The 25402-nt window shown below is 43.0% G+C and overlaps 2 protein-coding genes across 2 annotated transcripts in view; one reads left to right on the top strand and one right to left on the bottom strand.

Moving 5' to 3' along the window:
• nme7 (NME/NM23 family member 7) overlaps positions 1–8953 on the top strand; it is a 36635-nt gene extending 27682 nt beyond the window's left edge. Inside the window, exons 11-12 of the mRNA XM_074636725.1 lie at positions 7382–7489; positions 8830–8953. Of these exons, the coding sequence (XP_074492826.1) occupies positions 7382–7489; positions 8830–8862 (141 nt within the window). The 3' untranslated portion in view covers positions 8863–8953. The remainder of the gene's footprint in view (positions 1–7381; positions 7490–8829) is intronic.
• atp1b1a (ATPase Na+/K+ transporting subunit beta 1a) lies at positions 8894–24866 on the bottom strand. The gene is made up of 6 exons (XM_074636726.1): positions 24585–24866; positions 17251–17379; positions 11860–12015; positions 11552–11736; positions 10600–10680; positions 8894–10512 (listed from the first exon to the last, which is right to left on the bottom strand). Exons 1-6 carry the CDS (start codon positions 24676–24678, stop codon positions 10255–10257), a joined length of 903 nt encoding a protein of 300 aa, XP_074492827.1. The 5' UTR covers positions 24679–24866; the 3' UTR covers positions 8894–10254.
• Positions 24867–25402: the final 536 nt, after the last annotated feature.

Raw genomic sequence — 25402 nt, 5'->3', positions numbered from 1 at the left:
CTCTAGTATCACCAGCTTCAGTAGATCTCCTCCAGTATCACCAGCTTCAGTAGATCTCCTCCAGTATCACCAGCTTCAGTAGATCTCCTCCAGTATCACCAGCTTCAGTAGATCTCCTCTAGTATCACCAGCTTCAGTAGATCTCCTCCAGTATCACCAGCTTCAGTAGATCTCCTCTAGTATCACCAGCTTCAGTAGATCTCCTCTAGTATCACCAGCTTCAGTAGATCTCCTCCAGTATCACCAGCTTCAGTAAATCTCCTCTAGTATCACCAGCTTCAGTAAATCTCCTCCAGTATCACCAGCTTCAGTAGATCTCCTCCAGTATCACCAGCTTCAGTAGATCTCCTCCAGTATCACCAGCTTCAGTAGATCTCCTCTAGTATCACCAGCTTCAGTAAATCTCCTCCAGTATCACCAGCTTCAGTAGATCTCCTCCAGTATCACCAGCTTCAGTAGATCTCCTCCAGTATCACCAGCTTCAGTAGATCTCCTCCAGTATCACCAGCTTCAGTAGATCTCCTCTAGTATCACCAGCTTCAGTAGATCTCCTCCAGTATCACCAGCTTCAGTAGATCTCCTCTAGTATCACCAGCTTCAGTAGATCTCCTCTAGTATCACCAGCTTCAGTAGATCTCCTCCAGTATCACCAGCTTCAGTAGATCTCCTCCAGTATCACCAGCTTCAGTAGATCTCCTCCAGTATCACCAGCTTCAGTAGATCTCCTCTAGTATCACCAGCTTCAGTAAATCTCCTCCAGTATCACCAGCTTCAGTAGATCTCCTCCAGTATCACCAGCTTCAGTAGATCTCCTCTAGTATCACCAGCTTCAGTAGATCTCCTCCAGTATCACCAGCTTCAGTAGATCTCCTCTAGTATCACCAGCTTCAGTAAATCTCCTCCAGTATCACCAGCTTCAGTAGATCTCCTCCAGTATCACCAGCTTCAGTAGATCTCCTCCAGTATCACCAGCTTCAGTAGATCTCCTCCAGTATCACCAGCTTCAGTAAATCTCCTCCAGTATCACCAGCTTCAGTAGATCTCCTCTAGTATCACCAGCTTCAGTAAATCTCCTCCAGTATCACCAGCTTCAGTAAATCTCCTCCAGTATCACCAGCTTCAGTAGATCTCCTCCAGTATCACCAGCTTCAGTAGATCTCCTCCAGTATCACCAGCTTCAGTAAATCTCCTCCAGTATCACCAGCTTCAGTAGATCTCCTCCAGTATCACCAGCTTCAGTAGATCTCCTCCAGTATCACCAGCTTCAGTAGATCTCCTCTAGTATCACCAGCTTCAGTAGATCTCCTCCAGTATCACCAGCTTCAGTAAATCTCCTCCAGTATCACCAGCTTCAGTAAATCTCCTCCAGTATCACCAGCTTCAGTAGATCTCCTCCAGTATCACCAGCTTCAGTAAATCTCCTCCAGTATCACCAGCTTCAGTAAATCTCCTCCAGTATCACCAGCTTCAGTAGATCTCCTCCAGTATCACCAGCTTCAGTAGATCTCCTCCAGTATCACCAGCTTCAGTAAATCTCCTCCAGTATCACCAGCTTCAGTAGATCTCCTCCAGTATCACCAGCTTCAGTAGATCTCCTCCAGTATCACCAGCTTCAGTAGATCTCCTCTAGTATCACCAGCTTCAGTAGATCTCCTCCAGTATCACCAGCTTCAGTAAATCTCCTCCAGTATCACCAGCTTCAGTAGATCTCCTCCAGTATCACCAGCTTCAGTAGATCTCCTCCAGTATCACCAGCTTCAGTAGATCTCCTCCAGTATCACCAGCTTCAGTAGATCTCCTCTAGTATCACCAGCTTCAGTAGATCTCCTCCAGTATCACCAGCTTCAGTAGATCTCCTCCAGTATCACCAGCTTCAGTAGATCTCCTCCAGTATCACCAGCTTCAGTAGATCTCCTCCAGTATCACCAGCTTCAGTAGATCTCCTCTAGTATCACCAGCTACTTTTAGCCCGACGTGATGTTTTTCCTAAACCTAACTGCGGACATTACTGTGGTTTTGTTGCTTGGCGTAAAAATGACATGAAATAAGCCTAAAATGCGTCGTCATGACACGAGGAGGAATGTTCCTGTAATGTACGAGTTAAAACTGAGACCTCCACAACCTAAAGATCCCGAGCTGCCGAGGGAATCGGAGGTATTTGAGGAGTTGGGAGTGAGACCGGATTGCTTCAGAAACCTCTGGGTGACGTCACGGAGACTAGTCCGTGTTTCATACCATCGATGTGTCGACCCGGCTGCTCCATCTGGACCCAACGGACCTGTTAAAGCAGAACGTCTAGTATAGTGTCTCCTCTATTACAGCATCACTATATACGTCATATTCTGTTGACATTCCTGTGGAGCGAGACGTCGTCTGGGTGGATTCATTCATTATTGACGTGTGGTGTCCCCCCCCCGATGGCGGACCCTGTGGGAGGGTTGGTTTTCCTGGAGGCACCAGGAGCAGCGAAGGGCTCCGACCTTGAGAGACGAGATAGAACCGGCACTCCAGATAAAGACGTGCCTGCTGGGTAACGTGAGCGATGAAAGGCAGAGCGTGGCGTCTCCATGATGAAGTACTGATGAGAGGATGTTTAGAGGTAGTAGTTTTAGAGCAAAGCTTAGTGGAGAGGACGACGTAGTTCAGTAGAGCTGAAGGAGCAGTACCTCTACTACCTGAAGGAGCAGTACCTCTATTACCTGAAGGAGCAGTACCTCTACTACCTGAAGGAGCAGTACCTCTATTACCTGAAGGAGCAGTACCTCTACTACCTGAAGGAGCAGTACCTCTACTACCTGAAGGAGCAGTACCTCTACTACCTGAAGGAGCAGTACCTCTACTACCTGAAGGAGCAGTACCTCTATTACCTGAAGGAGCAGTACCTCTACTACCTGAAGGAGCAGTACCTCTACTACCTGAAGGAGTAGTACCTCTACTACCTGAAGGAGTAGTACCTCTACTACCTGAAGGAGCAGTACCTCTATTACCTGAAGGAGCAGTACCTCTACTACCTGAAGGAGTAGTACCTCTACTACCTGAAGGAGCAGTACCTCTATTACCTGAAGGAGCAGTACCTCTATTACCTGAAGGAGTAGTACCTCTACTACCTGAAGGAGCAGTACCTCTATTACCTGAAGGAGCAGTACCTCTATTACCTGAAGGAGCAGTACCTCTATTACCTGAAGGAGCAGTACCTCTACTACCTGAAGGAGCAGTACCTCTACTACCTGAAGGAGCAGTACCTCTACTACCTGAAGGAGTAGTACCTCTACTACCTGAAGGAGCAGTACCTCTACTACCTGAAGGAGCAGTACCTCTACTACCTGAAGGAGCAGTACCTCTACTACCTGAAGGAGCAGTACCTCTACTACCTGAAGGAGCAGTACCTCTACTACCTGAAGGAGTAGTACCTCTATTACCTGAAGGAGCAGTACCTCTATTACCTGAAGGAGTAGTACCTCTACTACCTGAAGGAGCAGTACCTCTACTACCTGAAGGAGCAGTACCTCTACTACCTGAAGGAGCAGTACCTCTACTACCTGAAGGAGTAGTACCTCTATTACCTGAAGGAGCAGTACCTCTATTACCTGAAGGAGCAGTACCTCTACTACCTGAAGGAGCAGTACCTCTACTACCTGAAGGAGTAGTACCTCTACTACCTGAAGGAGCAGTACCTCTACTACCTGAAGGAGTAGTACCTCTACTACCTGAAGGAGTAGTACCTCTATTACCTGAAGGAGCAGTACCTCTACTACCTGAAGGAGTAGTACCTCTATTACCTGAAGGAGTAGTACCTCTACTACCTGAAGGAGCAGTACCTCTATTACCTGAAGGAGCAGTACCTCTACTACCTGAAGGAGCAGTACCTCTATTACCTGAAGGAGCAGTACCTCTACTACCTGAAGGAGTAGTACCTCTATTACCTGAAGGAGCAGTACCTCTACTACCTGAAGGAGCAGTACCTCTACTACCTGAAGGAGCAGTACCTCTACTACCTGAAGGAGTAGTACCTCTATTACCTGAAGGAGCAGTACCTCTACTACCTGAAGGAGTAGTACCTCTATTACCTGAAGGAGCAGTACCTCTATTACCTGAAGGAGCAGTACCTCTACTACCTGAAGGAGCAGTACCTCTATTACCTGAAGGAGCAGTACCTCTACTACCTGAAGGAGCAGTACCTCTATTACCTGAAGGAGTAGTACCTCTACTACCTGAAGGAGCAGTACCTCTACTACCTGAAGGAGCAGTACCTCTATTACCTGAAGGAGTAGTACCTCTATTACCTGAAGGAGCAGTACCTCTACTACCTGAAGGAGCAGTACCTCTATTACCTGAAGGAGTAGTACCTCTATTACCTGAAGGAGCAGTACCTCTATTACCTGAAGGAGCAGTACCTCTACTACCTGAAGGAGCAGTACCTCTACTACCTGAAGGAGCAGTACCTCTATTACCTGAAGGAGCAGTACCTCTACTACCTGAAGGAGCAGTACCTCTATTACCTGTTGCAGACTGAGATTACACTAAACAGGAAGTAGCGGTCGTCTGGAGTCCCACAGCTCCGTGAGGAAAAGGTTTGCTGAGTTTAGTCACTTCCTGTTCTGGGTCACATGTTCAGCTGCTGAGTAATCAGAGTCAGTCACGACAGGAAGTTCAGTTTCATCACTCTGAAACATGTTGATCACTCTGAGCTGAATGCAGTATTCAGATCCTCTACTGCAGTACAAGTACTAATACCACACTGTGATATAAATACTCAGTTACTTACAGTACAAGTGCTGCATTCAAAATGTTACTTAAGTAAAAGTAACTAAGTATAATCAGTAACGTGTAGTTATAGTAACTAAGTATAATCAGTAACGTGTAGTTATAGTAACTAAGTATAATCAGTAACGTGTAGTTAAAGTAACTAAGTATAATCAGTAACGTGTAGTTAAAGTAACTAAGTATAATCAGTAACGTGTAGTTATAGTAACTAAGTATAATCAGTAACGTGTAGTTAAAGTAACTAAGTATAATCAGTAACGTGTAGTTAAAGTAACTAAGTATAATCAGTAACGTGTAGTTATAGTAACTAAGTATAATCAGTAACGTGTAGTTATAGTAACTAAGTATAATCAGTAACGTGTAGTTAAAGTAACTAAGTATAATCAGTAACGTGTAGTTATAGTAACTAAGTATAATCAGTAACGTGTAGTTAAAGTAACTAAGTATAATCAGTAACGTGTAGTTAAAGTAACTAAGTATAATCAGTAACGTGTAGTTAAAGTAACTAAGTATAATCAGTAACGTGTAGTTAAAGTAACTAAGTATAATCAGTAACGTGTAGTTAAAGTAACTAAGTATAATCAGTAACGTGTAGTTAAAGTAACTAAGTATAATCAGTAACGTGTAGTTATAGTAACTAAGTATAATCAGTAACGTGTAGTTAAAGTAACTAAGTATAATCAGTAACGTGTAGTTAAAGTAACTAAGTATAATCAGTAACGTGTAGTTAAAGTAACTAAGTATAATCAGTAACGTGTAGTTATAGTAACTAAGTATAATCAGTAACGTGTAGTTAAAGTAACTAAGTATAATCAGTAACGTGTAGTTAAAGTAACTAAGTATAATCAGTAACGTGTAGTTATAGTAACTAAGTATAATCAGTAACGTGTAGTTAAAGTAACTAAGTATAATCAGTAACGTGTAGTAAAAGTAACTAAGTATAATCAGTAACGTGTAGTTAAAGTAACTAAGTATAATCAGTAACGTGTAGTTAAAGTAACTAAGTATAATCAGTAACGTGTAGTTATAGTAACTAAGTATAATCAGTAACGTGTAGTTATAGTAACTAAGTATAATCAGTAACGTGTAGTTATAGTAACTAAGTATAATCAGTAACGTGTAGTTATAGTAACTAAGTATAATCAGTAACGTGTAGTAAAAGTAACTAAGTATAATCAGTAACGTGTAGTTAAAGTAACTAAGTATAATCAGTAACGTGTAGTTAAAGTAACTAAGTATAATCAGTAACGTGTAGTTATAGTAACTAAGTATAATCAGTAACGTGTAGTTATAGTAACTAAGTATAATCAGTAACGTGTAGTTATAGTAACTAAGTATAATCAGTAACGTGTAGTTATAGTAACTAAGTATAATCAGTAACGTGTAGTAAAAGTAACTAAGTATAATCAGTAACGTGTAGTTAAAGTAACTAAGTATAATCAGTAACGTGTAGTTAAAGTAACTAAGTATAATCAGTAACGTGTAGTTAAAGTAACTAAGTATAATCAGTAACATGTAGTTATAGTAACTAAGTATAATCAGTAACGTGTAGTTAAAGTAACTAAGTATAATCAGTAACGTGTAGTTAAAGTAACTAAGTATAATCAGTAACGTGTAGTTATAGTAACTAAGTATAATCAGTAACGTGTAGTTATAGTAACTAAGTATAATCAGTAACGTGTAGTAAAAGTAACTAAGTATAATCAGTAACGTGTAGTTAAAGTAACTAAGTATAATCAGTAACGTGTAGTTAAAGTAACTAAGTATAATCAGTAACGTGTAGTTATAGTAACTAAGTATAATCAGTAACGTGTAGTTATAGTAACTAAGTATAATCAGTAACGTGTAGTTATAGTAACTAAGTATAATCAGTAACGTGTAGTTATAGTAACTAAGTATAATCAGTAACGTGTAGTAAAAGTAACTAAGTATAATCAGTAACGTGTAGTTAAAGTAACTAAGTATAATCAGTAACGTGTAGTTAAAGTAACTAAGTATAATCAGTAACGTGTAGTTAAAGTAACTAAGTATAATCAGTAACATGTAGTTATAGTAACTAAGTATAATCAGTAACGTGTAGTTAAAGTAACTAAGTATAATCAGTAACGTGTAGTTAAAGTAGTAAAAGAAAAAACCCAACGCAGAAAATAACTTAAACTTTTATCAAAATAGTTGCTGATTAATTTTCTGTTAATTTAATTTTCTTATTTTTAATTTTAGTACTTATTATATACATTATATATTATATTATATTATATATTACATATTCTTTTATTTCCTATGTTCATATATAAGAGCGACTGTAACGCCCCGGATCAATAAAGTATTTCTGATTTCTGACTAATTGATTAATTGACTAATAGTTTCAGCTGTATATATATATATATGTATATATATATATATATATACAGTAGAGCTGAGTAAATGTACTCACAGTACTCGTAGTACTTGACGTACAGTACTAGTAGTAAATGTACTCACAATACTCGTAGTACTTGACGTACAGTACTAGTAAATGTACTCAGTACTCGTAGTACTTGTCGTACAGTACTAGTAGTAAATGTACTCGGTTACTTTCCAGCTCTGGTTTCATGAGTGAATGTTTTTCTTCCAACAGGAGATTTGCCGTCACCTCCGTCCTACCTCGCTGCGAGCTCTTTACGGGACGGACAAAGTGAAGAACGGCGTCCACTGCACGGACCTCCCCGAGGACGGCGTGCTGGAGGTGGGTGGTCACATGACACCGACTCGCTGTAGAAGAACACACCCACAGCGTTTCATCTGGAGCGCCTCTGATCCAGTCAGGCTGCATTAATGAGCACCTTGGAACAAAACCTCCGACTCTGTGAAGTCCCAGACGGGTCTCATGACTCTGTGGGCCGGTCCGAGGGGGGGCACCGGGGGACCAGGACCGGGACCGGCAGACGGATTAGAAACAGAAGCATTGTTTAGTTCAGTGTTTAGTGGGTCTGATTGTTCCCTCCTGATCTGCTGCTGGACAAACGGCTCCTTGTTAAACATTAACCGGACTGACTGAGCTGCATGTTCTCAACGTTCCCAACAGTCCCCAATGTTCCCCAACGTTCCCAACAGTCCCCAACGTTACCTAATGTTCCCAACGTTCCCAACAGTCCCCAACGTTACCTAATGTTCCCAACGTTCCAAACAGTCCCCAATGTTCCCCAACGTTCCCAACAGTCCCCAACGTTACCTAATGTTCCCAACAGTCCCCAACGTTACCTAATGTTCCCAACGGTCCCCAACGTTACCTAATGTTCCCAACGGTCCCAACAGTCCCCAACGTTCCCAACAGTACCCAATGTTCCCCAACGTTCCCAACAGTCCCCAACGTTACCTATTGTTCCCCAACGTTCCCAACAGTCCCCAACGTTACCTAATGTTCCCAACGTTCCCCAATGTTAATTAATGTTCCCAACGTTCCCAACAGTCCCCAATGTTGCGAATGTTCCCCAATGTTCCCCAACGTTCCCAGTGTTCCCAACGTTTCCAGTGTTCCCAAATGTTCCCCAACGTTTCCCAACGTTTCCGGGACACCGCGGCCCAGAGAGGCTCCTCTACACCACGGGTTCTCAAAGGGGGGTCCAAGTTTTCACATTCATTCATTTAATTTATCCTGATATCTTTGTTTTTTACAAAAACATAGTTCAACAAATAATATTTAAATGTTTAAATCTGTGATGGACGGGTCCAACAAACACAGGACTTTCACCAGGAGACCGCTGGTCATGTGAAACCAAAAGTAAATGTTAACTGTGCTTTTTATGCAACGCTGTTGTACTCAACGCTGTTTTAAGCAACGTTGCGTACGTTGTTACGTTATTTTAACACCAACCATGTTGTTTTTTCTAAGCAGTAGTTTTGTTAACTAAATCTAACCAATCGTTTCACAGCGTTAACCACGTGTCGTGCGTTTCTGCAGCGTGAAACGAGGCTGATATGAAACCTATTTTTGTGATTCAGACCGGCTCGTACTCTGATGTTTACTCTGATGTTTACTCTGATGTCTACTCCGTACTAACATCCGTGTTTTGTTCCTTCTCACAGGTTCAGTATTTCTTCAAGATTCTGGACGGCTGAATGCAACAAGAACAAACATGGAACTCCACACTCTCATTTTTCTGTTTATTGTTTCAGCCTTATGCAGATTAAATAAAGTGACAAGAGCAGACTCCTGACAAGTGTTTTGATCTTCAACATTGAATTAAGTATTTTCACACCAACTAAACATCTTATTACACGGGATACTGCATTGCCTCTGATGTTCTCCGACTCTTTTTGACCAGCGACTTTGGTATTGGATTCATACATTTATACTTTGAAAAAAATGTACAACTGCATAAATATAAAATTCTTCCACCATGAAAATGGCTAAAAACATTCAATAGTAAGTTGCATCACGTCATGTGATGTCTCCAGCAAAACAGATTTCAAAGCACTGAGTTGCCACTGTTTGATGGAGGTGACAGTCTTCTAGGCTGGACCCACAAAGCTCTACACTACGACTTAAGAAGGAACACATGTAAGAAACAGAAATGTCATCAAACCATATCGACCTACTACGACCGAGCATCAGGGACACGATGAGGGGGACAATATAGATCTGAGATTACCAGAATAAAGTCACAATATTACCAGAATAAAGTCGTAGTTTAATCAGAATAAAGTCGTAGTTTAATCAGAATAAAGTCGTATTATTACAAGAAAAAAAGACGTAATATTACAAGAATAAAGTCATAACTTTACGAGAATTACTACTTTATAATATTCTGACTTTATTCTCATAATATTACGACTTTATTCTCTAGATCTCAGATGTATTATATTTCCTGGACGTGGCCTTGATACTCGGTGGTAACCGGCGGTAACCGTTGGTAACCGGCGGTAACCGGCGGTAACCGGCGGTAACCTACAGCTACGGTGAACAACAGAGAAGGTGAACGGACGTTTCCCTCCACAGCGTGGACAAAGAAACACGGAGCGACTCTCACATGGGCCTTAAAGGTTCAGAGTACCATGCTAGTATTTCAGTTAGTCAGAGCACATTAACACACACACACACACGGAGTAACAGCTGCACACACACACACACACACCTTGGACCACTAAAGCTGACATAAGACAGAAGAGATCACAACAGGACTGGACGACAGCACTGGACACTCAGGATGACACACAGCTCGCTACACGTCAGTAGTGGAATTTACAGTAATAGATGAACACATCCCACGGCTCAAGGAATATTTTCATGTACAGTAGAATAAATATCTGCTATTGCTACTCTTGTATTTTTACATTCTAACCCTCGACAAACACACAGAAAAGCTAGTGTAAAGCACACAGATTAAGTGTAGGTCCTGTATATTATGAATGTTCAAAGACTAGTGGTGTTTTTTTATCTGAACTCTTTTCTTTTTATTCTCTCTACATTTGATCGGGTGTCAAAATGAGAGGCGCTCGTCACGGCTGAGGTCACGAGGTGATTGTGAACTTAACGTCAAAGCGTCCTTGATAGCGGTCTTTCTCGCTGTAGTCGATGTTGGCGCCGTAAACCCTGCACTCGATGCGGAGCTCCTCGCCAACGGTGAGGTTGGTGAACTTGATGGCCACCAGCGGCTGCAGGTACTGGGGGTGCACCAGCTTACCGTAGTACGGGTAGTACTGCAGCGGGAAGCCCTCCGCAATACCGAAGTACTTGATCTCGCCGATCTTTTCTGCGTCCTCTGCTCTCTGTAACACAACGGGCCGATTACAATTAAAATCTAACTACGGCATTAATGTGTAATATTATGTACTAGTACAGCAAATCAAACGCACCTTGTTCTTGCAGTGGATGGGGATCAGGTTGGGCTGCACGGCCACCGGGACCGCCAGGGACTTCGAGTTGTTAACAGGAATCTGAAACCAGAGAGATGCTTGATGAGCAACATCCTGAGCAGGTGCTAACGTTGAGTTTAGAGCTGTCAATCAATTATAATACTTCATATGATGTAGGGATGCACCGATACCACTGTTTTTCAGACCGAGTACCGATACGAGTACTTCTCTGTGCCAAAAGAGCCTCGTTAACAGCCAGCTGGAGGGTGAGAGCGACACACGGCAGGCTGGGGAGTCCCGCATACGAGGCGGTGCGCCGCCACCGGCTCTAGGTCGGCTTGGAAAGGCTCGGGGCGAAGGTGGCTCGTGGCCGCAGCTTTACAGCGCTCCCCGCCCAGACCTCGCCCGGCGTGGACAAAGGGCTCGCTGCACCCTCTCTCCCCGCCAGGGAGGGACGGGGCCCCCTGCTCCCGGTGCGGACTGTCCTGAGTGCGCCCCGACCGCGTTGTGCCGCGGCCCACGTAAAAGGCGCCAGGGATCTGCGGCAATGTCGGCAACATGTCGCGTGAGTCAGAGGGTGCAAGCAAAACCCCGTGGCGCAATGAAAGTGAGGGCCGGTGCATGCCGGCTGAGGTGGGATCCCGCCCCGTGGGGTCGGGCGCACCACCGTAAAGTGGTATCGGTGCCGTTTTGCAAGTACGAGTACATGAGCACAGTATCGGACCCGATAGATACTGGTATCAGTATCTGTCGGTGCATCCCTACTATGATTAATCACACATTTTTTATCCGTTCAGAATAAACCGTTCAGGGCGATGAGAGCGGCGCCCTGTCGGAGATTCTTTCCCAACAACGACCCGCTAGCTGTACGTCGTCCCTTACTTATTAACCCCGTTCTGAGTGCTCCCGTAGAGACGACGGCTTTGATGGCGTCGGCGTGCGTTGAACTTACTTGTGGTATGTAGTTGACGATCCTGTTGAGCTTGACGATGAGGCACGGCTTTCCGTCCTTGAAGCCGTAGTGGGGGTCGCTCACCCCGGAGCAGACGGAGAGCAGAGACCTGCTGAAACGGCACGCTTTCCTCATACTTTTGTCGGTGTCCAAGCTGTGGCGGTCCTTGAAGGCCTGAGGAGTATCTGCAGACGAGACAGGAGAGACACATTAGACCCAGACATGGACGTGAGGTACGTTATTATTAACATGTTTATTATGATTATGTAATGTGTGTGTAGTGTTTGCTAATCAGGGATCACACTTACCTCCACAGTCTTCAAATTTCAGCGCGTCAGTCTGAAATTCCTCGTTATACTGCTTTAGGAAAGCGTCCATGGAGTCCGTGTACTTCTTGAACGTCGTCATGTCGGACAAAGTGAAAGCTATTTCAGATTTCACTGAGCGGGGGGTGTGAGACAGACCTGGAAACACACAACAAGGTTTCTGATGAGAAAAATAATAAAGGGAGCGATTGTAGGAGAGTGGAGGCCGTTACACACCGGGGGGGGGGGGGGGGGGGGGGGATATACGACACAAAAAGGCAAAATACATTACATGACTAGGGCTTTTATTGTAAAAGGTAAGAAGGGAAGGAGTGGATCTGGTCTGTGCTGTCTTTGTCGAGGTTGAAAGGAGTAATAAAGTTCTTGGTTCCGACTACGGAGCCTCCGTGTTCATGTTTCATGAATATAAACTCAACTCAACCCGTCATCGGGATTCCTTTAGTCGCCGTTCTGAAAAAAAGTACAGCTGCACAATTAATCGAATATTAATTGTGATCACGATTTTGGCTCGCCACAATTAACTGAACGTGATCGACTGCCATGTTTAAAATGTGTGCTCCGTTTTGGCTTCACTTTTCATGAGCTGTCACAGACTGTGTAGAAGAAGTGGACGTCGTCACCGTGACGTCACCCGTTGGTTTGTGGACGGACATTTTGAAGCAACAAGTTCAGCATTTTGGCCAACGCCATCCTGGCACTTTGGCCTTCTCCATCTTGGTTCCTGGTCGTCTCCATCTTGGTTTCTGACCGTCTCCGTCTTGGTTTCTGACCGTCTCCGTCTTGGTTTCTGACCGTCTCCGTCTTGGTTTCTGACCGTCTCCGTCTTGGTTTCTGGCTGTCTTCGTCTTGGTTTCTGACCTTCGTCTTGGTTTCTGACCGTCTCCATCTTGGTTTCTGACCGTCTCCGTCTTGGTTTCTGACCGTCTTCGTCTTGGTTTCTGGCTGTCTTCGTCTTGGTTTCTGACCTTCGTCTTGGTTTCTGACCGTCTCCATCTTGGTTTCTGGCCGTCTCCATCTTGGTTTCTGACCGTCTCCGTCTTGGTTTCTGGCCGTCTCCATCTTGGTTTCTGACCGTCTCCGTCTTGGTTTCTGACCGTCTCCGTCTTGGTTTCTGGCCGTCTTCGTCTTGGTTTCTGACCGTCTCCATCTTGGTTTCTGACCGTCTCCGTCTTGGTTTCTGACCGTCTCCGTCTTGGTTTCTGGCCGTCTCCATCTTGGTTTCTGACCGTCTCCGTCTTGGTTTCTGGCCGTCTTCGTCTTGGTTTCTGGCTGTCTTCGTCTTGGTTTCTAGCCGTCTTCGTCTTGGTTTCTGACCGTCTCCGTCTTGGTTTCTGGCCGTCTCCATCTTGGTTTCTGACCGTCTCCGTCTTGGTTTCTGACCGTCTCCGTCTTGGTTTCTGGCCGTCTTCGTCTTGGTTTCTGACCGTCTCCATCTTGGTTTCTGACCGTCTCCGTCTTGGTTTCTGGCCGTCTTCGTCTTGGTTTCTGACCGTCTCCATCTTGGTTTCTGACCGTCTCCGTCTTGGTTTCTGACCGTCTCCGTCTTGGTTTCTGGCCGTCTCCATCTTGGTTTCTGACTGTCTCCGTCTTGGTTTCTGACCGTCTCCGTCTTGGTTTCTGACCGTCTCCATCTTGGTTTCTGACCGTCTCCGTCTTGGTTTCTAGCCGTCTTCGTCTTGGTTTCTGGCTGTCTTCGTCTTGGTGTTTTGCCGTCTCCATCTTGGTTTTAAGCCGTCTCCATCTTGGTTTTTTTTGCAACCAGAAATGAGCCTAGAGGCTGGAGCTAAGTACAACCGAACGGAATGAATGAGACATTTTTTGTCGACCAAAATGTTGTAATTAACTTTGATGAAGTGAAAACACAACGAGGAAAACTCCCAGCCCAAAAGTTTTGGTACAATATTATTTTGCCTCTAAGAGATGAACTGTGAATAAAGACCAGTCTTATTCTGAAGCAAAGGTTTGTACATTAGCAGGAATGTAGCCCAACATGGAAGAGAAAGCAGCGCTCGGTTTATTTAAATGTAAAAGTCTTTTGTCCCTAAAAATCAATAAATAATCGTCATATCAATATTGATCAAAATAATTGTGATCATAATCGTGCAGCCCTAAACAAAAGTGTCACTTTTTTGCCGTGTAATATTCGCGTTCTGTGTGAAAGTATGAATGAAAACAACATTAACTGCCTTTAAATGCATCAACTGAAGTTAGAAACAGTGTTTTGTGGTTTGAAGTGAACTCCTCCTGACAGACTGCTGATCATGTGAGAGTCTCGGCTCTATTATCTCAGGACTACTCTCAGTGGAGGGTCTTGGGGATTTCCTCAGATGGTCTCTGTCAGCTCTTTACAGCAGTAATTTTCCACAGACCTTGTGCACGAGGCCTCGGCGAGGCGTGGCATCAAGAGAATGAGATGGGTAAGAGGAAGTGTGAAGCCTTTTTCCCAGCAGCCTTGCTGTTAGATCTGTTTATTTGTTGGTGTAGTTGTGAGCAGTGTTGCCAGATCTCACGAGAGAAACAAGCTACCAGGTCTCTAGAAACAAGCCCAAACCTCACCTACCGTACCACAATATGAGAGAGAGGAGGCCACTTGATCACTTCATATATATGTATGAATTTATTTTGGATTGCATGCATTAAATTGCATTTTTGTATTTCATTTTTAGCTTGTAACTTTACATTTTTCTTGTCAACTAAACTTAAAGCTGTTGAACAATTAATTTAATTTTTGCAGATCAGTATGATGTTCTCCTATCACAGTTTAAAAAACGACAAACATCCTTTGAATCTTCCCCCATGTGAGAGTGAATCCAGTCCTTAAGTCCACTCTCTTTTTCACAGTCTTTGTTGTACTTTTTGCCATATTTGCCCACTTAGTAGCTGACATTGTTAGCTAAGATTTGTCTAAGCAACTTTCCAGTAGAAGCAGCCTAAAGTGTGTTATAATAAGCAGACTTGGCAGTGGTGGCAGTGATCTGGTTCTCTGAGCAGCAACAGCAGAGTTCCAGGCCCCTGCCCCCACCCGTCCACTCTCACGTGTGACTCGCTCACAATGGAAACTTTTAGCCCAGAGAGGGAGGCGGGCTGAGCGCTGAAAAAAAACATAATCTAACTACTGGCTGCTTCCTTTATCATGCCACTACTGGAAACTCACTTCAGCTCAGAGTGCTGCACACTTCTCTCTCTCTACCCGGCTGCTCTTTGATCGCCGACAGTCGAGGACGGCTGACAGACTAAACTAACTCGTGTTCTTCGTGAAGCCGGACGTTTACAATGACGGCTAAAAATACCGCCGAGGCTACAGCGTGTAGTTGCTGTGCAAACAAGTACTGGCACAACAGGACCGGGGCTGGGCAGGGCACTGAAACCTGCACCGCCTCCATGAAGCTTTCAGCACCATTCAAAGCAGTTTAACTGTCACAAGATTTATCTAACGGTCAGAATTATTCTGCAGAAAAACAAGCTCAGAGGCCTCCGAGCTGAGACAAAGTGAAATCATTTTACAAACACACGTCGGCTGTGAATCCTGAATGGTTTCAGTCACAATGAGCTGCAGCCGCTCCCCGGCAGCCTGAGGGGGGAACATTGACTGACTGAGAGGAGTGAAGGACAAAATGGCTGAACCTATCTGAGGTCAGACACACTGCTGATTGAAAGGCACTCCTCCACATACATGATCAGTTCAGCTTCAACTGAAACACCCACAGTACATTATTTACCATGTACTAGGGGTGGGAAAAAAAAATCTCTTCACCTTTTTTACCATTTCTAAATATAAGTTTTTAATGCCAGAATGGATATATCTGCTTCATGTGAGTCTATATGGAGGTAGAAGGAAGTTACCGCTTTTATTGTGGTAGTCTGAGTAACGTGACGTCATATCTTTTATTGTGGTAGTCTGAGTAACGTGACGTCATATCTTTTATTGTGGTAGTCTGAGTAACGTGACGTCATATCTTTTATTGTGGTAGTCTGAGTAACGTGACGTCATATCTTTTATTGTGGTAGTCTGAGTAACGTGACGTCATATCTTTTATTGTGGTAGTCTGAGTAACGTGACGTCATATCTTTTATTGTGATAGTCTGAGTAACGTGACGTCATATCTTTTATTGTGGTAGTCTGAGTAACGTGACGTCATATCTTTTATTGTGGTAGTCTGAGTAACGTGACGTCATATCTTTTATTGTGATAGTCTGAGTAACGTGACGTCATATCTTTTATTGTGGTAGTCTGAGTAACGTGACGTCATATCTTTTATTGTGATAGTCTGAGTAACGTGACGTCATATCTTTTATTGTGATAGTCTGAGTAACGTGACGTCATATCTTTTATTGTGGTAGTCTGAGTAACGTGACGTCATATCTTTTATTGTGGTAGTCTGAGTAACGTGACGTCATATCCGTTCCGTATCCGTCAACCAAAACAAACCTCAGAGAGTCTAAAGCGTTGGAGGGTCAGCGTGGATACGACCTGCAGCCTCCCATGTTAAATCCAGCGTGGTAAACACTACACATCCAGTAAAGGATGGAAACACTTTGGGTTTCACACATTGACAGGAAAAGCAGAGCTACACAGAGCAGAGCTAAAGCTGCATGCTAACTCTGTCACGGACAGGCAACGTTATGGTATGGCGGTAACGTGGCGGTGGAGTCGGCCGTCGCTCTCGTCTCCGTGGTCAAATGGGCCGACGCTACGACTGTAGAGAACCCAGATACTGACATGTCTGTTCTCTGCATTGAAACGGCCCCGATGGAGCTGACCATGGATGGATAAAGAGAACGGAGCTGACGGGAGAGCTAGAGACCACCTTGGAGAAGTTACAGGAAGTGGACACGGGGGATTACGTCCGCTTTTCAAAATAAGGTGTTAACAAAGGGAACTGTAGATACAAAATACATCTATGGAAATAACATTGATGGATTATATTCAGCAGAAGTATAATTCAATTCAATTCAATTTATTTTTGTATAGCGTCAAATCACAACAGAAGTTATCTCAAGACGCTTTATATATAGAGCAGGTCTTAGACCGTACACCACATTAAACATTACATTACTTATAAATTAAAAAGAAAATACCACTAATCTGTGAGGGAAATTATATAGTATTTATTATAAATAATAACTGAAATTGAAACTGATATATTTGACTTCAGGACATCTCTGACTACATCCAATGCTGAAAATCAAACATTTTTTACTGGATTCATTTAGAGATTTTCCAAAGTAAAAGTCCCTAAAAGTGTATGATTCAACTTGTTCCCTTCATGGTCTAGAATTAAAGAAGTTAACAACAATCACAATAAATCAGAATATGGAATCAGCACCCAGGTATGGGGATAGTATAGAATCAGGAGATAGTATGTTATTTACCTGGGGGGGCAACTCTGTCCTGATAGGTGGGTGTGTAGTTGCTCAACGTGAGCAGCAGCGCCTGGATGGTCCCGATGAAAATCCCGGCCAAGCATCCGTAGAATATCACGTAGAACAGGAAGATTTTAACTGCAGGAGAGAAAAGGTTAATTTCATTAATAATGTCACAGGATTAGAACTGAAACAAGAAGAACATTCACTGATTAATCGGCAACTAGGGAACGACTATATTCAGTCCCGATACCGACAGTAATACCTGGGCTTTGGGTATCGGCCGATACCGAGTACCGTAGGTAAGGAAACATCAGGCTGGACTTTAACATTGTTTTCTGAACTTTGTGAAACTAAATAAATACATAGACATAAATTTACTGAATTGATATTTATTATTTTAATTATTAAAATAACTAATCGTACACCAGCAACATGGTAAAAACAAATCTTCAAAACAAGGCAAAAGTGAGCATGGCTCACTTACACCCCGCTCACTGCTTGACCCCCTACTAAAGTAGGACCAAAGGTTTTGCCCTTGTGGAAAAATGTAAAACATGTTGGGCATCCTGGACTTCTAACCCCCGAAAGGCACAACTAGATCACACTGTCAACCAGCAGACCAAATTAGAAGTTCCTAAGTTAAATAATTTTCGAGATCTGCTCCGGAAACTAAAGTGTGACACGGACGGACGGACAGACACAGTTTGCCATGTTATGATCTGAGCATATTGTTTTATGCTAAATGCAGTACCTGTGAGGGTTTCTGGACAATATCTGTCATTGTTTTGTGTTGTTCATTGATTTATAATAATAAATATATACATACATTTACATAAAGCAGCATATTAGTCCACTCCCATGTTGATAAGAGGATTAAATAGTTGACTTATCTCCCTTTAAGTTTCATTTAGAACAGATAAAAAAGTGCGATTAACTATTTGAATGGATTGACAGCCCTAGTTTTGACTATAAATATAAAGTAATCTTTATTAAACACACAGAGTATATGGTCAGATCCTTACTAGAGAAAAAGGTGAATGCACCAGTTCTGAAGAGGATTAATAAGTAAAGCTTTTATTTTCTCAGTTTGTTGCCTCTAATATGGAAACATCTGTTGTAATTAGAGAGCAACATGGTGGGAACCCTCCTCACAGTCCCACCACGCCTTTCTCTCCTCGTTATGGAAGCCATTTTAGAACAATAGTGACTCCATGGAGGGCCCTTTTCCAACCTAATTTAAAATTTACTCAAATTATGCAACAGCAGGAGTTGAACAGGATGAGTCACAGCGATCGTTCCCCACCCACCCCCCCAACGCTGTGTGTCACCTCTTAGAACAGGTTCAGCATGAAAACACTGAAAACACTGTCCTCACTCCACTCTCTCTCTCTCTGGCTTTATTATTCACGCCGTCGTTACACACTAAAAAACTGGTAATTAGCATTTCTTGTTTGCCAACTTTCAGTCAAGTTCAGTCGGGAGGAGATGAATCAACACTTGAATGTGAACACTGAGCTGGCTGGGAGGTTTATGTCTGTAATTAAGTTCCCTTTCACTTGTAGATCTTGTGTTAGTATCCTGCTGTACAAGGCTCTCTCTATCTGTGATGTAACGCTGGTGATCTCCACCATCAACACGTGGCTCGAGTACAAAAAGGAAACCTGCTTCCTGGTTTCTATCTTACAGCCCAAAAGCTCAAATGAAATCTAGAGCTGCAGTTCACAATTAATCACATATTGATCATCATCATGATTTTGACTTCCCACAATTAAATAAATGTGATCAGTCCAGAGTAGAAGAGTAATTAACTGTATATTACTCCTTAAAAAACAGAATACGGTTCTTCTTCACCTGAATTCAGTGACTTTTTAAGTCTTATTTTGATGCAAATATTTGTACATTAGCAGGAATATAATGTAGCTCAACATGGAAGAGAAAGCAGCGCTCTGTTTATTTAAATATTAAAGTACAACAAAAATATTTTCTCCCTAAAATCAATGAATAATCGTGATCAAAATAATCTGGATTCTTTTTTGGGCCATAATCGTTCAAATATTTTCACTGTTGATTAATCTGTCGATTATTTTCTCGATTAATCAACTAGTTGTTTGGTCTATAAAATTAGAGTTATTCTGATACGCAGAAATGCATCCAATACTGCCCAAAATTCAGTATCAGCGAGTACGCCAGTCTATGCATCGATCTGATACCATCACTTATTAATGCAGAAAAAGATCCACTTGTTTAACTGGATATTCAGCAGCCTTCCTTCCCTGTGCTGTCGCCCTGGAGGTATCATGGCCGTCACTGGCTACTACTGTTTTAGAGCAGAGAAGAAGAGGAAAGAAACTACTAAATATTCACATTTAACAAGCTGCAATCAGAGAATTTAGACTGTTTTTTTCTTTTTAATTACTTGATTAACTTTGCAGCTCAAATAAAATCCTAAATTTACAGTTGTCAGTCCCATCCTTCCATAACAGCAGCCCAAACTAACTTCATTAACCTCTTTGCAGTAACATGTTTATCTGATCTAGGAGTCATTTATCATATTTAATATATAGACATATAGTTTGAAATGATGGAAGGATCTTTATTTTCCTGCGCATTTATGTTTTTGTTAGAGGAATGTGACTGTTGAACACACAGCCTTGAAATCTATGAGGATAAATACCTGAACCAGTCTTTGATATCAGTTCTCGTTCAGTGTCTGATGCCAGGTTGTTGTTTTTCTCTCTGACTACAGTAACAGAGGTTGTTGTTTCTCTCTCTGACTACACCTACAGAGGTTGTTGTTTCTCTCTCTGACTACAGTTACAGAGGTTGTTGTTTCTCTCTCTGACTACAGTTACAGAGGTTGTTGTTTCTCTCTCTGACTACAGTTACAGAGGTTGTTGTTTCTCTCTCTGACTACAGTTACAGAGGTTGTTGTTTCTCTCTCTGACTACAGTTACAGAGGTTGTTGTTTCTCTCTCTGACTACAGTTACAGAGGTTGTTGTTTCTCTCTCTGACTACAGTTACAGAGGTTGTTGTTTCTCTCTCTGACTACAGTTACAGAGGTTGTTGTTTCTCTCTCTGACTACAGTTACAGAGGTTGTTGTTTCTCTCTCTGACTACAGTAACAGAGGTTGTTGTTTCTCTCTCTGACTACACCTACAGAGGTTGTTTCTCTCTCTGACTACAGTTACAGAGGTTGTTGTTTCTCTCTCTGACTACAGTTACAGAGGTTGTTGTTTCTCTCTCTGACTACAGTTACAGAGGTTGTTGTTTCTCTCTCTGACTACAGTTACAGAGGTTGTTGTTTCTCTCTCTGACTACAGTTACAGAGGTTGTTGTTTTTCTCTCTGACTACAGTTACAGAGGTTGTTGTTTCTCTCTCTGACTACAGTTACAGAGGTTGTTGTTTCTCTCTCTGACTACAGTTACAGAGGTTGTTGTTTCTCTCTCTGACTACAGTTACAGAGGTTGTTGTTTCTCTCTCTGACTACAGTTACAGAGGTTGTTGTTTTTCTCTCTGACTACAGTTACAGAGGTTGTTGTTTCTCTCTCTGACTACAGTTACAGAGGTTGTTGTTTTTCTCTCTGACTACAGTAACAGAACGTCTTCTGGCTTCAGATTTATTGTTCCTGGAAACCGACAGACAGCCATCAACGTTCCCGTTCCCTCCTGTGTGTTTTTTCTGTTGGTGTTGTGGCGCCTTCCCAACACTTCTTCCCGCTGCCAGTTGCATGTCCTAATGAGCCAGTGTGAAACCAGTTTGGTGGGTTGAGAAACTGGTTCAACTCCACAGCTTTCTGCTGCTGCTGCAGACTGGTAACCGTCTGCAGAGACTAACTGGGATTGGTGCTCTGTTACTGGGAGTTCTGGTACATAAAAGACACACTGAGATCACACTGAGCAGTGTGATTAAAAGCGCCATGTGAGTTCATGTTAATGTTGACTATCTATTCCAGTATGGTTACTGGTTGTTACAGCTCCTGCTCCCTATGTAAATGCATGGTGAGTTATTTTCCTATGAGCATGTGTGCAGTCGCAGCAGGGTGGCGGCGTGACGCACCTGTTGAGAAGGAAACTAAACACCAACACTATGGCGAGCTGTGTTGGATCAGATATTTCTTTAGAGTTCACTATCTGAGAAATAAAAATGTTGAAATCACCTGTTGAATGGGTGAGAACTACGGATCAGGCTGTTCTCCTCCACCGTTCAGAGCTATAACTACTTTTCTTCTTTGGCTGTTGGCTCGGCACGACAGTTTATTTTAATGTCCTAGTGCTTTTAAATTGCTCCTAGTGTTTTATTGTGTTGTTTTTATGATTTTTATCTTTTAATTGTACAGCACGTTGGCCACTGTTTGTTGTTTTTAAATATGTTTAATAAATAAACTTGGATTGGAATAAATAATGCTGCACTGTAATATCCAACGAAATCAATTCATATGTAAATAGGGCTGCACAATTAATCAAATATTAATGGCGATCATGATTTTGGCTTCCCACAATTAAATGAACATGATCAATTCTGCGATACTGACGTGAAAAATGCTCGGCTCATAGATAACTTTGCTGCATAAATCAAATCAAACTAACAGCTAGCCACCAGGGGGCGATCCAGATGTTTTAGCTTCGCTTTTGGGGCTAAAGTCCGGAGTAGAAGAGTCATTTACTTTACCATAATCTATAATCCATGTAGTCGTGAAATAGTCACAAAATTTAATCTATTTGATTCGTGTTCATAGACACGGCTTTTCCTTTTTTTTTTTATTGTGACGCTCAGCACGACTTCAAACTACGTATATTTCCTGTGTTTTCCTACGAATGTCCAGCAACACGAGACGCACGTGTCAATTTCCTCTCCAGTCTTTTCAAAATAAAACTAATTAGTTAGCTTTGGTAAAAGATGGTGGTTTGGGTTAAAATAATTCCAGAAGTTACGAATAAATCAACGTTGACTTCTGGCCTCACACGGGGCACCAACAGTGGTCTCCTGGTGAAAGTCTGGTGTTTTTAGACCCACCCATCCACCCCGACCTCCTCGCTACATGCCGTTCACCGCTCTTTCTACTTCCTGGTTCAAGATTACGTGGATTTAATTGATTTTGTTCTGAATATTACGGGGAAAAAAAGTGAAATTTGTGTCTATACAAGTCAATACATTACATTTTGTGACTATTTCATGAACTGCTGTGTGGCTGGGCTGAATTAAAACATGTCTTAGCTGGTTAATATAATTTATAATAAAATATGGTGTTAACATAGGGAACTGTATATACAAAATAAATATATGGAAATAAGATTGATTGGATTATATTCACCAGAAGTATAAAACATTACATGTCCAGTAAAAAATACCACTAATCTGTGAGGGAAATGTCTTTAATCTTTGGGTTGCTGGAAAAATTATAATAATAACCCGAACCCTAGAAGTGTATGATTCAACTTTTCCCCCATGGTCTAGTGTTAAAAAAGTTAACAAAAATTGCAATAAATCTCAAAATCAAATCGCAGTACTTATGGAATCGGCACCCAAGTATAGTGATAGTATAGAACCAGGAGATAGGACAGCCCTGTTTAGTAGTCACAAAGTGGCAGAAATTAACATGTAAATAGGTGAGAACATGTCCTACTGATGGTGACATGCAGTTTGAATGGAGAGCACCGCACCTCCCCCACCAGACTACTGCTGCAGCGGGTTATAACCGTCATCCAGAACCACCAACACATCTACACCCATCCATGACTGATCATGTCACAAAAACACACTGGTAGAGAAAAGAACAAGGAGTCTCTCTGTCTGTTATAGTTCATATATTCCCTCCAGATATAATAAACCCTTTAAAACACCATTAATAATGATTATTTCTATTTAAAATGTGATTTTCCTGACAGTCTGATGGTTTGAGCAGCTGAAGGTTGCAGACAGACCTGTTGCTTTAGTGAGTGCGACATCACCACCCCCCACCCTCCTCCCAGCAGTAATACACACAGTATTACTACAACACGAGAGGTAATACACACAGTATTACATATATTAGTATATTATATACTAATATATATAATACTACACTACCATTCAGTAACCTCTATATAAACTACCAGCTGTAACGTGAGACTACAGCTCTGTGATTTATCTCAGTAATAAACTGTTTATTGCAGCATGTGATCATAATGTTAATTTAACGTGTAGAAGAGAAGCAGCCGACCGATGAGAGCTCTAGTCGGTGTGAGATGGAGCCGGGCTCCGGGGACGTGTGAGTCGTGATCACCGTGTTACCGAGCCAAGTCGAACCGGGCCGGCTGGCTGGCTTTCACACACCTTTATAACGAGCTTATTACACAGAGTGTGTGTTATATCCTATTAAACCAACCAGCACGGAGAGCATTAAAGTCCTGCTGTTAGACCATTAATCCCGGGTTAGACCATTAATCCCGGGTTAGAGTGACCAGGCCTGTTAAATAATCCACCATCCTGATTAGCCCGATTCAGCTCATTAACTGGGAGGAATAAACTGGTTTAACTGGGAGGCTAAAAAACACCAACTTTCACCAGTAAGACTGGTGGAGTCCTGCTCGCCCTCCTCTTCCTCACCCTCCTTTTCCTCACCCTCCTCTTCCTCACCCTCCTTTTCCTCCTCTCCCTCACCCTTTTCTTCCTCTCCCTCCTCTTCCTCTCCCTCACCCTCCTCTCCCTCCTCTTCCTCTCCCTCCTCTTCCTCACCCTCCTCTCCCTCCTCTTCCTCTCCCTCACCCTCCTCTCCCTCCTCTTCCTCTCCCTCCTCTTCCTCACCCTCCTCTCCCTCCTCTTCCTCTCCCTCCTCTCCCTCACCCTCCTCTTCCTCACCCTCCTCTCCCTCCTCTTCCTCACCCTCCTCTCCCTCCTCTTCCTCCTCTTCCTCCTCTCCCTCACCGTCCTTCAGCATGACCTTTCCTAGAGGACGTGTGTATTGGTGACTGTGGGCTCCTCCCCTGGTCTCCATTATTACACCCTATTAAACACCATTTAAACTCACAGTAGTTCATTTATAACGAGTTCATTGTGTTTTATAATACCTATAATGAGTCTCATCTGTGAGAACAGTCGACCTGTAGCGTGTTAAAAACGCTAACTCGGGTGTATTTGTCGTGTTTCAGTGAGTTTATGTGATTTTTCATGGGAGTAACTTCAGTTCTTCAGCTTCAGCCTCCATTAAGAGCTGAAGTCACGACGCAGCCAGCAGGCTGGTCTACCAGCTCTAACAGGTGCTGCTGTCTGAACACTGACCCGGAGCAGCACGGCACGGCTCGGTACCAGCCGGTAAACCGGGATAACTCATTAATAAAGATATATTCATTTAGACTTACGCCAGCTGCTCCCTGTCCGTCCCAGGAACTCCTTCTTCTCGGAGTTCCACACGAACGTCCTCCAGCCGCCGTCTGTCTCTTTGTTAGCAGACATGTTAAATAAATCCTCCTTTTCTCTCTTCTGTCGGTTATTTAACGGTTCTGTTCGGTTCTGGTTTGGTTCTGGTCGTCGTCGTAGAGCTCAGAGACTTGTTAACTGTCCCCAACAGGAAACGCGAAAGGACAGATTCGTACCCGACTCCTCCAATAAGACCTCACAATTTATCTCTCAGGGAACCAACCGGCTCCGCCTGCAACTCACGAATAAGTTACCCCCCTTAGAGGCGGGCCCGAGTGGAGCCGAGAGGGGGCCGAGGCGGGAACGAGGAGGGCCGAGGCGCGGCCGAACGGAGCCGAGCGGGACCGAGCTGGGCCGAGACGGGCCGAGGAGGTCCGAGGCTGGGTCGAGCAGATCCGAGCGGGTCCGAGCGGAGCCGAGCGGAGCCGAGCGGAGCCGAGCGGGGCCGAGCGGGGCCGAGGCGGCAAATCACGACCTGCCTCCGCTGACTGCGTCATAACGGGTGGAGAGGGTGGGTAAGGGGGGCTCCCGGGTTACTGATAGATATATAATGTTTAAATGATGGCGGTTTCCATGGCAACCACTGCGGTTCCCATGTCTACTAACTAATGTGGCCACAAAATACAGATTATTAATATTCAGAGGACAAAGTTAAGCAAAATAAACACCCTGAAATACATGAACTGTTTATTATGATGTATATAATGTGTTATTAAAGCTGGATATAAATATTAAACTACTAAAAGAGACATCAACTGAT

Source organism: Sebastes fasciatus, chromosome 5 (assembly GCF_043250625.1).
Source record: "Sebastes fasciatus isolate fSebFas1 chromosome 5, fSebFas1.pri, whole genome shotgun sequence".
NCBI classification, from domain to species: Eukaryota; Metazoa; Chordata; class Actinopteri; order Perciformes; family Sebastidae; genus Sebastes; species Sebastes fasciatus.
This window is presented reverse-complemented; position numbering and strand designations above follow the sequence as displayed.

What these genes read in the sequence shown, in the direction of transcription:
- atp1b1a (XM_074636726.1), bottom strand. Translation starts at nt 24,678, where the DNA reads ATGTCTGCTAACAAAGAGACAGACGGCGGCTGGAGGACGTTCGTGTGG. An exon ending in GGACAGAGTTGCCCCCCCAG is followed by an intron (nt 12,016 to 17,250) that starts GTAAATAACATA and finishes GTGTGTTTCCAG; the next exon opens with GTCTGTCTCACACCCCCCGC. An exon ending in TCGTCAACTACATACCACAA is followed by an intron (nt 10,681 to 11,551) that starts GTAAGTTCAACG and finishes CTCTGGTTTCAG; the next exon opens with ATTCCTGTTAACAACTCGAA.